The sequence below is a fragment of the Contarinia nasturtii genome, unplaced genomic scaffold, assembly GCF_009176525.2.
Source record: "Contarinia nasturtii isolate CC-2019 unplaced genomic scaffold, AAFC_CNas_1.1 Cnas_scaffold_220, whole genome shotgun sequence".
Classification (NCBI taxonomy): domain Eukaryota; kingdom Metazoa; phylum Arthropoda; class Insecta; order Diptera; family Cecidomyiidae; genus Contarinia; species Contarinia nasturtii.
The window spans coordinates 4,130,641-4,144,558 of NW_022197577.1; the positions used below are offsets into that span (position 1 = coordinate 4,130,641).

General features: G+C 33.4%; 4 protein-coding genes across 4 annotated transcripts in view; 2 read left to right on the forward strand and 2 right to left on the reverse strand.

The window, feature by feature from the left end:
* Positions 1–2,150: 2,150 nt before the first annotated feature.
* Positions 2,151–3,589, forward strand: LOC116336881 (ferritin subunit-like). Its single transcript, XM_031761075.1, has 4 exons — positions 2,151–2,314; positions 2,663–2,940; positions 3,032–3,166; positions 3,237–3,589. Exons 1-4 carry the CDS (start codon positions 2,248–2,250, stop codon positions 3,381–3,383), a joined length of 627 nt encoding a protein of 208 aa, XP_031616935.1. The 5' UTR covers positions 2,151–2,247; the 3' UTR covers positions 3,384–3,589.
* Positions 3,590–4,322: 733 nt separating this feature from the next.
* Positions 4,323–6,985, forward strand: LOC116336880 (ferritin subunit-like). The gene is made up of 5 exons (XM_031761074.1): positions 4,323–4,553; positions 4,706–4,942; positions 5,784–6,061; positions 6,243–6,386; positions 6,472–6,985. The coding sequence occupies exons 2-5, from the start codon at positions 4,876–4,878 to the stop codon at positions 6,616–6,618; spliced, it is 636 nt and encodes a 211-aa protein (XP_031616934.1). The 5' UTR covers positions 4,323–4,553; positions 4,706–4,875; the 3' UTR covers positions 6,619–6,985.
* Positions 6,986–7,434: 449 nt separating this feature from the next.
* On the reverse strand, positions 7,435–9,755 carry LOC116337001 (tripartite motif-containing protein 45). Its single transcript, XM_031761274.1, has 5 exons — positions 8,870–9,755; positions 8,569–8,799; positions 8,109–8,510; positions 7,939–7,983; positions 7,435–7,866 (listed from the first exon to the last, which is right to left on the reverse strand). The coding sequence occupies exons 1-5, from the start codon at positions 9,707–9,709 to the stop codon at positions 7,504–7,506; spliced, it is 1,881 nt and encodes a 626-aa protein (XP_031617134.1). The 5' UTR covers positions 9,710–9,755; the 3' UTR covers positions 7,435–7,503.
* Positions 9,756–12,244: 2,489 nt separating this feature from the next.
* Positions 12,245–13,918, reverse strand: part of LOC116337116 (asparagine-rich zinc finger protein AZF1) — a 10,328-nt gene continuing 8,654 nt past the window's right edge. The window contains exons 8-11 of the mRNA XM_031761444.1: positions 13,205–13,345; positions 13,003–13,141; positions 12,831–12,939; positions 12,245–12,757 (exon numbers count right to left, since the gene is read on the reverse strand). Of these exons, the coding sequence (XP_031617304.1) occupies positions 12,315–12,757; positions 12,831–12,939; positions 13,003–13,141; positions 13,205–13,345 (832 nt within the window). The 3' untranslated portion in view covers positions 12,245–12,314. The remainder of the gene's footprint in view (positions 12,758–12,830; positions 12,940–13,002; positions 13,142–13,204; positions 13,346–13,918) is intronic.

The following is a 13,918-nucleotide window of genomic DNA, read 5'->3' on the forward strand; positions in this document are numbered from 1 at the left end:
TAATTATAATATTATTAACGATATAATATTCTGCGAATACCAAGTACGCAACAGCTGTTATTCTGGACAGATATTTACAATTTTTTTGGTTCTACTTGAAACCAAACCAAGCAATCGGAACGTTCGAAAAATGGTTTCTACTGCAAATAGTAGTCTGCGATGCGCTGTACTGTGTGCATAACAGCAACGTTTTACACTCATACATTCAAAGCATCGTCATCCACGTATACATAGCGTTGTTATTTCTCCTGGCGCAATCCCATCGATGATATTTTCTTCTCCATATCGTCCAATTTGTCCAGTAAATCCATTGTCAACGTTCAATAAGTCATCAAAATATTCCTTCCAGCGGTTGAGTACGTTGTTTCCCAGAACAGTGTTTTTGAAAAGGCCCCACTCTGATTCAATGTCAGATACATTCTCATTCAAGCCCGAAAATTTTTCTTCCAAAATTGCAACAAACTCACTGGTATATATCATGGACCAAAAAATTTAAGTGTAATTTTTGATATTCGGTTGAATAAAACAAATCGATTACATATGATCGAAATTCAACACAATTGATAATGTTGGGAGTACATGAGTGATTCATTAGAGAAGAAACATGACACACAAACAAACTATTTTCACTCCCAAATGCATTTGAGTTGGAAATTAGAACATGATGATAAACTAAATGCATAAGGAACCGTTTTTTTTATCGCTATCAAATAGAACGCTGACCTTGAGCAAACTTATTGCAAACTTATAAATCTTGTAAACATTCATCAGACCCAAATTGTATGATGCTGGTTTGCTAAGTTTGAAGAAGAAATGATACTTTGAATTGGGATCATCATCGTTCAATGACATCGGTAATGGATGTGCTCGAGCAAAGCATCTTCAACCAATTGCATCGGATCGTCCACGCTAAAAAATAAAAATAAAGCTAGCAATCTTAGCACATTATCTGTATAGAACGTATAAATTATGTTGTTTTTGTGTCGGGTTGGCCTTATATTAATGCAAATGGATGGAATAAAAATAGATACATCATAATGAAAATTGAATAAACGATATTACATTTTGTATGCACAAAGTATACATATACGTGCATATATTTTTTCTACATAACACATTTTGTTATAGTTCAGCATCTGATTATCGTGATAATTATTCCAAATTGTGCATTCGCACACATGAACCAACACATCCCAAAATCAACTGGACTGCAATTGAAATAACTCGTTATGCTCATAGTTATGCGCAAAAATGTAAAAACTTGATTGTGTTAAAAACCAAAGATAAAAAACCAATGAAGATTCCCACCACCGATGAGCAAAAAAATTATATTGTCAGGAAAGCATCTTTGGCTGTTTTTGATACTGACATGGACGTAATTTTAGATGATTTATTAAAGAAACATCATGCGTAGTATGATTGGTATACAAATGCCGACAAAAATGAAAAGAAAAAATATTTACGGATTGAAAAAAAAACACGCCAATTGGAAAAAATTATTCTCAACTAATTTATCCAAGGACGATCGATTGAAAAATTGCGAATCAAATAAGTTGTATTTTTACAATAAAAAATAAAAGAGTGCACACGGTGCGAAAAGAAAAAAAAAGTTTTTTATTTTTATTAAATAAATAGAATTGAACATCAGATGATTTAACCTTGTATCCAATGGTGTCAAGTATATGACACGAAAGTTCATTCTAATATTTGTTTATAAAAGTGCCTTTATTATTTGCATTTTATTGCAATTCACTTATTTAAACAAAGAAATGTAATCAATTTAAAGAAGGAGTAAAAAAGAAGGGTATAGTAAAAATGTTGGATTTCACGTCATTCAAAATCAATCGATAAAGGAAAATATAAGTGATTATAAGGCAATAAATATCATACCAATGAACTAACTATCAGCATTTTGCTTAGGAAAAAAGATTGATAATTTTTCGTGGATTTCCTCACGTAGTAGTGATAATGGATTTTGAACAATGGCATTAAGTGATTAATATGATAATTTGAAACTTCATTGCACATGCTTTTTCGTCTCACTCTGACTCAGGTCGACGATACTGCTTTAAATTCAGGTTCACAAAATGCTTTGGAACGTTTGTGATTCGTATTAAGTTCCTTGTTTCACAAACTCAACTGAACAACATTCAGTCGGTCAGTCCGTTTTGATCGTTTGAAAAGTGAAGACGAAATAAATTAAATATTATTTCTTATTATAAATAGATTCAAATTTATTAAATCAAAATGAAAGTGCTCGCACTCATAGTTTTGCTTTCGATTGCTATTTCTTCGGCACACGCGCGACTTAAGTGTAAGTGAATTTTGAATGAAAAAGTTGATTTTGATCTCATTGGAATTTGTGATTTTTGAAACAATGTCTATTTTTTAATTTTGCAACTAAAACAATTGAATGTATTTCTCGATAACACATAGTTTTGGAATATGTGCATCAAGCAAAACTGTGAACGAATAATATTTCTTTGTCCTGAAATGAAAATGTGTGTCATATTCTTTGTTTGAAAAATATGTTCTTTGTTTGCATTCAATACTCAATTTTTCATAGGTTTTCAAATATTTTCTTGTGATTTGTGAGAATTTTAATATAAAATATTTCTCTTTTAATATTAAAAAAAAACACATTTTTCATTTCATCTTTAAGGCAACGAGAAATCGTCTGATATTCCTCGTGATTTTTTGGACATGACCCGTGGCTGCATCAAGGAAGTGCGTCGTCAAATTCAAGCTGAAATAGATGCTTCCATGCAATATTTGGCAATGGGAGCTCATTTCGCCAAAGATACGGTCAATTTGCATGGTTTTTCCGATTTTTTCTTCAAAGCTGCTGGCGAAGAGCGAGAACATGCCACCAAATTAATTGAATATTTGTTAATGCGTGGCCAATTAACCGATGACGTATCCAATTTGATAAGCGTTAATGTAATTAAATAAATTACACAAACCCCACGAAGCAAATTCTCTAAAATCTTCCCGAAGCATATGTAAGCAAATTCGCTCTTTTCCATTTTAGAATCCCCAAAAAGTGTCCTGGGCCAACGGTTCCGAAGCATTGAAGCAAGCCCTCAAGACCGAAGCAAAAGTTACCAAAAGTATCCGTAATGTTATCGAAAAATGCGAAAATGATTATAACACCAATGATTATCATGTATGTGAACTGATGTCAACTTTGTTCCTGAAACTTTGAATATTAATTTTGTGTTGTATTTTTGTTTTAGCTTGTCGACTTTTTGACCGGTGGATTCCTGCAAGAACAATATACAGGTCAACGTGATCTTGCTGGAAAGATTTCAACATTAGATAAATTGATGGCCACACAAGGTCGATTTGGAGAATTTTTATTCGACAAACAAATCTTGAAGTAGAAACTCAAGCAATTCACAATTTTAAAGCACACAAAATTGTCATTTTGTTTGTGCGGTGATCAAAAGATCAGCACTTTCTTTTTATCACATATTGCAATTGAAATAACGGATGTGAATTGCAATGTTGTTGGCCAGATTAAATGTCCTTCATTTAAACTTCACTTTTGTGTATCGTATTGAATAAAAGCATAAAAAGAATTTATAAATTTATATTTTTATATTTCCAGAGAGTTTGACCAATTTCTGGATATGATATGAAGTCTCTCCATTGTGAGATGAATCTTTTCAGTGTGGTTCATTCATCATTTGTTTTTTGGCCATTTGTTCTAAATTAAAATTGTTTGAAAAAAGGAGATTATTTAAACAATTATAGAAGACGTGCAAGAATAGGCTTTCAAGATCAATGATTATCAAGTTGTTCATTCAAATACGCTTATTTGTTACGTCGTCATTATCGGCTAACGTGTTTTTTTCTTTAATCGATATTTTTAAACAATCAAGCATTGATTTAACTTTGAATAAGTCCAATAAATTCGACAGAATGTCCCATAACAAGTTACTACTAACAACAAACCCATTCAAAATAATAAAAAAAACTTCCAATTTTTAGCTTATTTAGCAGTTCATTTCAGATTTATTCGCGTAATTCAAATGGAAAAATGTACGACAGCAAAAAAATCACCAAGTGTGATAACAGAAGCGAAACACATTTTGTCACAATCGCATCGAGTTGCGGATAATTTGTTTCAATGAGCTATGCGGACAGCTCCATGCATGTACGATACATGTAACAGTGTGTTGAATGTAAGCTAGTACGACGACAAGAAAAACATTAATAGCAGCAGCGATAGGAAAAAGAGGAGAAATACATAGAAAAACAAACATGGCGAGTCTTTAAATGTGTAGCACAATGGTTTGTAGTTTGTGACAAGTAGTTAGTATTGTAAGACTTGTATTGTTGTGCATACTGTATTGGTTACTGAATTAAAATACAACGCAATTTAATTACTCATTCACACAGTAAAATTTCATTGGTGTTATTGAAAGCCACTGAATTTGGTAAATTTGGTTTTATTTAAAACGTCGATTCCTCATCAAACCAAAACAGTTGAATTTGGTTCGCCTTCTATGCCAGTGCGTATAAAGGTTGATTTCCTTATTATCCATCGTGTACGTATTCATTCTTTTTGTTCAATCACAATTCAATTGGCTAAAGTGCTTAATGTGTGACAATTTTGCATTACGCACATTTCTCGTTTTTTTTTTGCAAATGTTCCATTTCATTTCAACTAACGTGTAATATTTCTTTTTTTACTTTTCAGTTTTACTAAAGCGCTCTACTGTCTAACCGAGATTCATTCACACTTAAAGACACTGTCAATCGACTACATTATCTGTCAGCTCAGTTCGAATTCAACATTTATATAGAGAACACACTCTCGAATTTAAAGTTATTATTTTATTCAAACATCAAATTTATTATTTAATCAAAATGAAGATGCTTATCGCTTCGGTTTTACTTTTAATCGCTGTCTCATCAGCTCAGGCTAAGCTAAAATGTAAGTAAAGATTTTTTTCGATTTATTTCATTTTTCTGTGTTTGTTCGTTTGAATTTTATCTATATAGTTAAAGCGCATATAGTTACTTTGGACTATGCACTGTGATAGCGAATGCAATGAATAAGGTTCTTTGTTTCGACATATCGGTACATAAAATGTCATACTGCGATAAATTATTATTTATATGATGAACATTGTTTTTGTTATAGATCAGATTTGTCAAATAAGTGTGTGTACGCATTCTGAAACAACAAAAAAAAAAAATATTTTTCTTGAAACATTGCAAAAAAATGTGAAAATTGCACAAAGTGAAACATGCATTGGTTTGATGTGAAATTGACCTCATGACGGGATTTTTAATTTTTGCTGGTTGTCAGTTGTGGGATTCTCATGTGATCAAATTTGTGACAAACAAACTTATTCGTTTTTGCCGAGTACCAGCTGACTTTTTTTTCAATCATTGGAATTTTGTTTATCATTATTTATTTCTGTTTTTGCTCAATGCCGTAAATTAGAAATTGAACGTAGAGTAATCATTAGCACATACATATGTGTGGATATTTAACGAATGTTTTTGCTATAGAAAATTTTCCGCTCGTTGCGCATTTATCTCAATGTATGGTGTATTGTTTATCGCATGTTTTGCGGTACATGCATATTTTTCATGATTGTTCGTTGTATCTTTTGTCGTATATTTTATCACGGGAAATAGTGAATCACACAAAAATTGATAAAACATTTATTGCGCTCTAATTTACCACGTTTTTTTTCTGCATTCACATTTGCTGTTTTCATGAAACATTTGAAAAATGCTAATGCTGCTCTTTTCTTTCTCAACAGGTCAAGATAAGCAGGCCGATGTTCCAACTGACTTTTTGGACATGACCCGTGGCTGTATCAAGGAAGTGCGTCGTCAAATTCAAGCCGAAATTGATGCCTCAATGCAATATTTAGCAATGGGAGCTCATTTCGCCAAAGATACCGTTAATCGTCCGGGCTTTTCTGAATTTTTCTTCAAGGCTGCTGGTGAAGAGCGTGAACACGCCACGAAATTGATTGAATACTTGTTGATGCGTGGCCAATTAACCGATGACGTATCCAACTTGATAACTGTCAATGTAATTATCTTATTTTTTTTTTATTTTTTTTTAAATCGTATCTTTCAAGTGCTTGTTGTTTTTCTCCAAGTCAACATCAAGTACCTGCCGTATCACACCATTGAGCACATAATTTTATCATCATACGATGACAATGTGTTGAATATTTTTTTATTGATTGTAATCTTTATTGTATTATCAGGTACCACAAAAAGTCTTATGGAGTACTGGTGTTGAAGCATTGAAAGACGCACTTAAAACCGAATCCAAAGTAACAAAGAGTATTCGCCAAGTCATCGAAAAATGTGAAAGTGACACCACCAGTAACAACAACAACGACTATCACGTATGATTCTTTTTATTGCCATATAAATGTAGCATGGATTGACATTCGAACTAATTTCGATAATTTTTCGCTTTTATCGCTATAGCTTGTCGACTACTTGACTGGCGACTTTTTGGAAGAGCAATACCATGGTCAACGTGATCTCGCTGGAAAGATCTCGACATTGGACAAATTGATGGCCACACAAGGGCCATTGGGAGAGTTTTTGTTTGATAAAAAACTCTTGGACTAAGAATATAAACAGTTCAAAGCATGCAAAAATTTTCTTGTTTTGTTTATCCTCATATCTTTTTGAGATGATTTTCTTTTAATGTACTATGCGTACCAAAACGCGCTTGTGATCAAATTTTTTTTTTTATATAGAATAGGATAACATTGAGAATTTCATCGTTATTTGCCATACTATTACCGCATATGATTACGAAAATTAACTATTCTCTATTCAAACGGTTTACAAATGATATATAGAACAAATCGATTTAATTGTTGTATATATTTAGACAGAAGCATAAACCACGCAAGGAATGAATTAGATTATTGTTCCTTTATTTTCACAATTATATACGAAATAAATAGTAAACACAAGCGTCTAGAACACATTTCTTGGATACATTTTTTTCTAATTCCATTTTTATAGATATATCTATGCCAAATGGCTGTTGTTGCTGTTCTTAATAAATATAGATTAGTGACTATTTCAATGTATATCAATTGTCGATAATGTGTTAACACTGTTTGTACATCATCTTTCACATCCCAATAGAAATAGGTGAAGTGGATAATAATATTAGCATTATTTCGAGTCAATGTCTTCCACAGCAATGAAACGACAACAACAATAACACATATTTTTACTGTCAAAATTTTGATGTTAAATGGTGTCGACATTGGTGACGGTATTTTGAAACAGACTGTGTAATCCATATTCATCGTATATGATCCTATGTAAAATTCTATACTTGATCTAGTTCACATTGACGGTTCAAATCGTTTATATCCGCTAGCGTGGACATGGACTGTGTGTTTCTTCTGTTACATGTACGTTGTAATGGACAAGTATAATAACATGGCGTCGTTCAAATAAATTTAAAAATCTGTCCACTCGTGTCGACACCATCTAGCACGGTAGTAGGGATTTCATTGCTGTGATGTCTTCTATGGAAAGAACACCATACACTGGAATGTTGTTTTGTTGAGATGTTATCGGAGCCCGAATATCTCGTAGGAATTGAAAAGAATTCGAAATTTTTGGTTCTGACCGTATTCTCGGTGTTTGACAAAATTCAAAACGATTTTGTAATACACCGATAAATGTTAATATTTCAATGTCACTCCCATTTTCAAGGAGATTTTTAGCGAATTGATTCGCTTGTTTAGTTTCTAGTACCCGCTTTTCCAAATATTCTTGTTGATCCATTACCGAAAATGACTTCGATTCTTTAGCTTTAATGATTTGCTGCAACAGTGATTCTTTATGACCCTGGAATGAGTTTTAATAAATTAGTATGTTGGTTAAGAAATATTGACAAAAAAAAGAAATGTCAGATATAACCTCTATCGCCTCGATGTAGTCTTTGAAAAATATTTCAATCTCCATCTGTAATTTGAAGAGAAAAAAGCACATTTTGGATAATTTACGTACAGAGTCATAATAAAAGTTCAAAGTTCCTCTACGATTAAAATTTGTTCTTAAACAAACATTTTTCTTTTCAAAAAAAGTACCTTTACAATCTCTGCTTTATCATTTATCTTTACAATCGCTCCATTCAATTTAGATATAGACTCATTCACAAAGTCGTGATATCTTTGATTTTGTTCAACAGATTCACTGAATTTCTTGATTATATGTTGTTTTGCTCTCTCAATCGATTCAAACTTGTGTCCCTTGTGAAGTAATATGGTACAATTTTGACAAGCAACAATATTACAATTGATACAGTATAGCTTTAGATCTTGTGTTGGATGAACGAAACACTTCAATGATGTTTGCAATCCCTGGTGTTTTTCTTTTTTTATATCTGGCAATGAAATTACCATATGTTTCGATGTCCATCTTTGACGCATATGGACTCCTTGGCAAACATTACATAAATTAATGTCACAGTTTAAACAATACGCATGTGCCTGCAATAAATATAAACTTCATATGTATAAGTTTTTCATTTAAAACGACCTAGTTTACCTTAATTTCATCATAACATTGGTTACAATTTTCATTTTTCAAACAAATTTTGTAGATTTCATCTTGCAATTGTCTTTCGAGTAGAAAATTTTTTGGCACTCGACTCACGCCACCAATTGGAATTTCCGTTCGTAATAAACATAATGGACATTTCAATGAAACTCTTCCCTTTTCCGTAATTAAGCTCGGTGGACGCTTCTGTTGTGGTACAGATTTCGTTTTTTGTTGTTGCTAAAAATATATGCAAGCCGATTAGCAAACGCCATTGATTTTAGTTTCAAAAATATATAGTTTGACTTACTTTCAGTTCGACGGATCGTTTTTTCAATGTCGTTGAAAATGGTTTTCTAATTGGCTTATTCGACATAGATGATGACATTAATTGTCGATCACTTTCTTTGAATTCATGAGAACAATTCATTTCTGTTTTTTCAAAGCTATTCGAACGTGCATTTGGATTTAATTTATTTGGTGTTGTTTTTGGTTGAATTGAATTTTCAATGCTATATAGACATTCCATACAAAATGTATGCAAACAATTTAATACACGTGAGTTTCTTATTATATTGAAACAAATTCTGCATTTAAATTTATCCAACAAATCAAGGCGATCATCATGATCATTTCGCAAATCCAAGGATTGTGTCATTGTCAATGGCAGAGATGATAATGTGGATTCCTGATGTGACACATAATTTCGTCTTTCGATTGGAGCACTCATCTTGCGAAACGATCGATATTTTGAAGCATCCTGACTTGAATCGGGTGATTTTTGATTCGGTGACAATGTGAGTGCGCGTAATTTTGATTGATCCTTTATTTTTACCGGTATTAATGACGGTCGTATCAAGTTAACACGATTTGATCGAACTATGCTATTCGATGATGCTAACGTTTTTTGAATATTAGTTGATTGTGAACGTTTCATCATGCTCGATGGATATCGATTCGTTTGATTCAAAATTTGCTCTTGCGATAAGCTCACTTTAATTTTATTCTTTTTTTGTGTGATAATCTGCTGGGCACGTCTAACTGTAATTATTGCATTTTCACAATTTGCTAAATCACCCGGACTGCTCAAAAAGCGTTCATAGCCGTTTTTTAAAATGCTCAATTCATCTAAATCGGTTTCGTTCGACATTTTGAACAATTTATTCCAAACCAAACGTTTTCTGACGGCAGCTAAACATCAACTGAAAGACAAATTGTCTTTTTTCGAAATAATTGCCAATTGAACTAATTAAATCAACATAACAGAAAAAACTACGAATTTCATTTGACATAGCGGGTGTCAAGTGTCAAGCTTATTCGGTTTCAAGAATCAATACATTAAACAAATGCATGATTATTTCAATGCAAAATGTTTGTTGTTTATTTTTGTTACCTTCGATCCATGTATTTGCTTTTATTCCATTTTTCTTTTGCTTTTGTTTTTTGAATTATCACCAAGGAATCCATTCAAATCGTTGACGATACCTCGGTTTTCATCAATTTCCAAACTTTATTTTCATTTTTTTTTCATGTTCATCCGATTCCGATTCGTTTTGTCGTTTGCTCGGCTGAATTTTTGATTCTTCATATTCATCCAATTCCGATTCGTTTTGTTGTTGGTGCGGCTGAATTGTCGTTTCTCGTGTGTCATCGTTTTAAGTTGTGTTATTTTGGGTAATTTCCATGTACATTGTACATTAAGGCTACTGTGAAATCTTTACGACGACAATCAAAACATTCAAAGCAGACAGCCGACATGAACTATCGCCACAATAACGGCATCTGTCAATCAACCATATTCCTGCTTTACCGCGATAATTGCGGCCATTGGGATCTCCACATGTTTCTGCAACGCATTTATACGTGAGACCCTCAATATCGACGAACGCACCAGTTTGTTCCCAATTTGGAGAATTTCATTGATTATATTCGAACTGTATCCATATTCTAGAGAATATTGAGTGATGTTTAATCAATATCGCTCACCTGCATCTTTTTCTGGACAATAAATACACCGTCCTTGCAAAAAAGCTCGATATTTGATTCCATTTTGATCTTCGGCATTTCCGCAAGATGGACATTTTGCTACCAAGCCAGCAGTGTATTGTTGCATACATTTTTTGTAGAAATAACCTAGATTGCAGCACAATGGAATGCATTTATTTCAAACATTTGAATTTAATGTGCGTATGCATTGCTTATTAAACGGAATATTGCATCAATTATAAATTGAGAGATATTTTATTGAAAACTCAAAGTTTTAAAATTATATACTTTAGTCCTAATGGTAATTTATTCGAAAATGTTCTGAATTCAATTTGAACATTTATTTAACCCTTAACCGCACAGGCTAAAACAGTAACGTAAGCGCACCCATGAGAAATTTCATACAAAACTTATGCAAAATGGTATCCAATGAGTAAAATATGTCATTTTATAGTTAAACCATAGCTTATTCCTTACTTTCCAATACAGCATCACAATTTAATATTGATTTTTATGGAAAAAAAATCAATTATAGCCAAAATGCTTGGTAGTTATTGATATGTACGACTTTCAGACAGTCGTGTCTTTCACTAATATCGCTAATCGACAGTCGTTGGCCAGTTAATGTGCTTCGTGTACTGCGCCGAACTACCTCTCGATATGTGAGATCAATATAGAGACTGCTTCCCGAATCGCACTTTGAACACTGTAGCTCTCTGGCATTTATAAGTTCAACCCTATGTAAACATTTTTCCTTCCTCTTCTTCTGCATTTGCAAGAAGCATGTGTGATATATCAGCTTAACTCTGAGACACCAGGTGGCAGCACATTTGCGTGATCGAAACCAATTACATTGCTTTATATGGAGTGCGATGAGATCGCGCTGCTTCCGTTCTTCCTCCATACTTGGCAAACATGTTGTTAGACGTTCGCAACAAGGCAAACCCTGCCACACCAGCAACGTTCACCAAATTCACGAAATATGCCCATACATTGTGTTTTGGATAGGATAGATCCGTAAGATCTCCGCAAGAGCTGGATCTAAGCGTGCGTAGGCCGCCGCATGATACATACTTTGATTGGCACGCCTGCTTTGATTTGCGCGTCGAAGCAACACAGAAAAACGAACGAATATATCATGCGGCGGCGTATGCACGCTTAGATCAAGCTCTTGTGGAGATCTTACGGATCTATCCTATCCAAAAAAAAAACAATGTATGAATATATATTATAATGGCAAATGCCATTTGATTTGCGATGAACAGTATACGTCACGGACGAAACAATTTACTGTGTTGTTGTTTGATGAAATGTAAATTGTTGTGTCAACAAATCTCCATGAGTTTCATATTGGCCCATACAGAATACATCATTTCCCATACAAAATACTTTGGGGTCCAAAAGACCCCGTTGTGCTTTTACGTTAGTATTTTGTATAAGACTTCCCAAAACTTCATCTATGCACCAAACATTGAAATTTTTGATTTTATCACATAGATATGATATTAAAAAAGAAAACGCTCAGCGAAATTTTCCAATTTTTTTTTATATTTTTGTGATTTTTTCAAAAAACTAAGAGACCTCACGTGTGCGTTTGAGGGTTAAATTCGCATTTTTAGTAATTTTTTTGTCGCTAAACTAATGTCAGATTCAGTTTTCTCATGAATTCAAAAGATATGAAATAAATGCATGTTGGGGATCACAGTGCGGAAAAGTTCATCTTACGGATGTAAGACATTTTATTTCAAGGTTAAAATAAACTAAAAGCGTTACATTTTTGTTTGCTGGCTATAATCAAGAATTGTTGATTCTTGTATTTCTACCGTTTTGAGGTCCTGTTTGTTTTTTAGTTTTGTAAAGTTTTTCTCATATTCGATTTGCATGAATTCGGGACTGTTGTCACCGGGAAGCGACGCATCACCACATTCCATGACACTGACCAATTGATCGAGGGTGGTGTCTGTTGTTCGACTCTGTTGCGTATTGTTTTCGGCATTTCTCATACAGTTCAAATCATCAATTTTCGCATCTTTTGCCTTATTACGTTCATGAATATTTGAATGACGTTTTAAGTCACCTCTAACTCGAAAACGTTTGCCACAGACGTCACAGACGAACGGTTTTTCGCCGGTATGAATTTTTCGATGAACTTGAAGATACGAGGATGCACGGAATTCTTTATTACAAAATTCGCATTTGTAATTTTTTTCGCCTAAAATGCACAAAGAACACTTAATTAATATTTGAAATTCTGAATGAAAAAATAAATAAATAACTGTCCATACCGGTGTGAATGCGTCTGTGAATGATCAAACTGTATCGACGGGCAAAATCCTTGCCACAAAACTCACATTGATGTGACTTTTCCTTTGTGTGTTTGGATTGTATATGATACTGAAAATATAGACAATAAGATCAAGAATAAAAAAATGGGAAGGAAAATGATGGAATTACTACCTTTAAATCGCCCCATTGTCTGAATGGCCTATGGCAAAAGTCACAACTATATGGTTTATCACCTGAGTGAAGACGCATGTGGACTTTTAAAGCACTGCTGGCAAAGAAACTCTTTCCACAGTCATTGCATTGGTGTGGGCTGAAAAACAAACAAATCTTTAGTTGTCTTTTTAGGTTTTTTTTACTATGTATTCATAATTACCGTTCTCCTGTATGTGATAAGAAGTGATATTGAAGAGCGTTTTTCGAGTTACACAATTTACTACATCTTTTGCAGCGATAGATTTTCTTTTTCCTTTTTGGTGTATCTTGTTTTGATGGATCGACATCACTGTCAGTCTGCCTGGGGTTAATCACAAAGAAAAGAATGGAAATTAATCAATATGTAATGGAACGTAATGGAAGTAATGGAAACATATAATGAAAATCAAATATGTATAGTTTAAAAGCAAACAACATTGCTTTAATTTGAGATTTGGTAGTAGTGTTGAGAATCGCGTTCTGCTGTGGAAGAGAAACAAAAACAAAATGCTTACTATAGAATAGCACTTGGTGCCAAGGCCACTACCTATTTCAAATTAAAAAAAAGAATGGAATGAAAAAAAATATCACCATTAATGAATCAATCGGTCTACAATGAATGAAACCAAACGACACTTACTCACACACGTAAATTACTCGTAGACAGAGTAAACTACGGGAGACTGCCGAGGAGGATATTCATTTAATGTGCCCGTTGTCGTAAATAGGCAGCACTCCGATTGAAATCACCATTGATTGGAATATCCTGTATCATACACAATGCTTTGTATATCATATTGCGTGATGCATTCAGATCACGGTCAAAAACAATAGTTTGCTTGCGTCCATTGTATTGTTGATTCGCGATAGAATGTCCATAATGCTTGAGATTCGG